Consider the following 2580-nt stretch of genomic DNA (forward strand, 5'->3'; position numbering starts at 1 on the left):
TCTCATGCCAAAGAATCTTTAGATCATTCAAGGTATTGATGTATTGATCTCTATATGGTCTCTACATAGCCCTGGCTGTCCTGGAAGTCATTATGTAGATGACGCTGCCTTCATGTTCACAGAGGTCCTTCTGCCTCTGCCTCCCAAGTGCCTGGCTCATGAGGAGTTCCAATGGAGGTGGGCACACAATATTTTGTCCTAGTTAGTTTTCTAAGCACTTCACATGTTGGAGTAATTCAGGCTCTAAGGAACACACAGCCTGAACTGAGACAGTGAACTCCTGCAGTCCCAGTTAACCCAAAGCTGAGGCAGGAGGATCATTTCATCCCACAAGTTGGAGATCAGCCTGGGTAATAGTGAGTCTCAATGAAACATAGTCTCAAAGGAAAAGACAGCTTCCATATCCTTTAAAGTCAACTTGCCTTGTCATCTTTGGCCCATGAGTCTGGCATCCAGGTGGGCTTAGCCTAGAAAGGATCCAAGAGCATTGAACCGTGAAAAGGGTTACCTCTTCAGCTGCTCAAATATCTAATGATATCTGAGCATGGCTTGCTAAAAATCAGAAGCAAAACTGGACCACATGGATAGAATGGCTGCTCAGGTATAGAAACTTTTGAAAGCCGGGCAGTGGTGGCGCACGCCTTTAATTCCAGCACTTGGGAGACAGAGGCAGGTGGATCTCTGAGTTCGAGGCCAGACTGGTCTACAAGAGCTAGTTCCAGGACAGGCTCTAGAACTACAGCAAAACCCTGTCTCAAGAAACAAACAAACAGCCGGGCAGTGGTGGCGCATGCCTTTAATCCCAGCACTCAGGAGGCAGAGGCAGGCGGATCTCTGGGAGTTTGAGGGTCTACAAGAGCTAGTGTCAGGACAGGCTCCAAAGCTACAGAGAAACCCTGTCTCGAAAAAAAAAAAAAACAGTTTTGATAGCTGGGCATAGTAGCACACACCCAGCTGGGCTGTGGTGGCACATACCTTTTAATCCCAGCACTTGGGAGGCAGAGGCAGGCAGATCTCTGAATAGTTTGAAGCCAGCCTTGTCTACAGAGCGAGTTCCAGAACAGGGTCCAAAGCTACAAAGAAACTTTGTCTCAGAAAACAAAACAAGCAGAAACATACCTGTAATCCCAGCACTTGGAAGATAGAGGTAGGAGGATTAGAAGCTCAAAGTCATCTTCAACTATATAGTAGGTTTGAGGCCACCCTGGGCTACTTGAGACCCTGTTTCAAAAGACACTGGGTATGAATGGTGCAAACCTAAATTAAATCCCAGCACTCAGGAGGCAAGATCTCTGTGAGTTTGAGGCCGGCCTGGTCTACATAGCCAGTTACAGGCCAACCAGGTCTACAATGTGAGACCCTGTCTCAATGAATAAATAGATAAATAAACAAACAAACAATACAGACATACACAAAATAAAGATGTGTATTTTGGTGTTCTTCATTTTGGCCATGTTAATTAGTCATGCTCACTTCTGTATCAAAGGAGACTTCTACTCCTCTGGTTCAACCCAGTCGAATACAGCTTCTTTAGATGCTGATAATACTTTTCTTTATCTTTCCCTTTCTCTCGCTCTCTCTCTTCCTCTCTCTGTTTCCTCCTTTTCTTCCTGTCAATGGATTTTTCAGTGCAGAAGATTGTGTACAGCTTAAACTCCTTGTAATTAAGCAACTTTTTTTAGGGGAGGGAGAGAAAAAATTATAAAGAAGTTTAGCAAGGTGGTAAGCGTATGTTGCTCTGGAATCTTGGAAACTTAGAGGCATAGGAGTTAGTTACAGGCTGGCTGGGGGCCTAGTACCCAGGAACAGTGATGTCCTTTGCAGACCATCGTGGGAACAGGGTCACCTTGTCACGTTCCCATGTCATCCTCCCACTGTGGGTCACCTGCTTTCCTTTACACAGGCATAACTTGCCATCCTCCCTGGAGCTTTTTCAGGATTTTTCTCACTTGGTTCTATCATAGAGTTTCTTCCTTTCTGCTTATTCAAATCTGTAAACACTTCTCTTGACCCCCATGTGATCCCCACCTTAGCCTGCCTCCTCGCAGCCTCCATAGTTGTGTGTCTGCACCACATGATGTGACAGCTGGTCCTGTCTCTGCCAGGGCCACTTGTCTCAATGGTTTCCCCAGTCCCAGTCTGCTGCCAGCCTCCTCCTCACCATCCCTACCAGCGGTACAAGACATGGCCCTCTGCCCCATGATTCTTAAATCTGCACTTACTCGGTCACCTGTGATGTCAAAGTCATGGAAAAGCTCCCGGAGTTCCTGCTTTTTAATATTGAAGAGAAATCTGTACATTTCAAAATCGGTTCCATCTATTTTCAACTCTCCTTTCAAGTCAAGCAAGTCAAAAACCGGCCGGGAATGGCGGTACATGAACTGATCTTCCAGATGGCTCTATTTGGAGAGAAATGTGTAAGAATATTGGTGCTACCCTGCATGGTGTTACACTAAGATTTATATAGCTGGGGAGTGAAGAGACAACTCGAAGTTTAAGAGCATTGCCCAGCCTGGTCTACAAGAGCTAGTTCCAGGACAGGCTCCAAAACCACAGAGAAACCCTGTCTCGAAAAACAAA

At 45.8% G+C, this 2580-nt stretch overlaps 1 protein-coding gene across 1 annotated transcript in view; it reads right to left on the reverse strand.

The window, feature by feature from the left end:
• Positions 1-1408: 1408 nt before the first annotated feature.
• Positions 1409-2580, reverse strand: part of Efcab9 (EF-hand calcium binding domain 9) — a 7481-nt gene continuing 6309 nt past the window's right edge. Inside the window, exons 3-4 of the mRNA XM_005350367.1 lie at positions 2223-2399; positions 1409-1672 (exon numbers count right to left, since the gene is read on the reverse strand). Of these exons, the coding sequence (XP_005350424.1) occupies positions 1481-1672; positions 2223-2399 (369 nt within the window). The 3' untranslated portion in view covers positions 1409-1480. The remainder of the gene's footprint in view (positions 1673-2222; positions 2400-2580) is intronic.

This window comes from Microtus ochrogaster, chromosome 7 (genome assembly GCF_000317375.1).
Source record: "Microtus ochrogaster isolate Prairie Vole_2 chromosome 7, MicOch1.0, whole genome shotgun sequence".
In the NCBI taxonomy this organism is placed as follows: Eukaryota; Metazoa; Chordata; class Mammalia; order Rodentia; family Cricetidae; genus Microtus; species Microtus ochrogaster.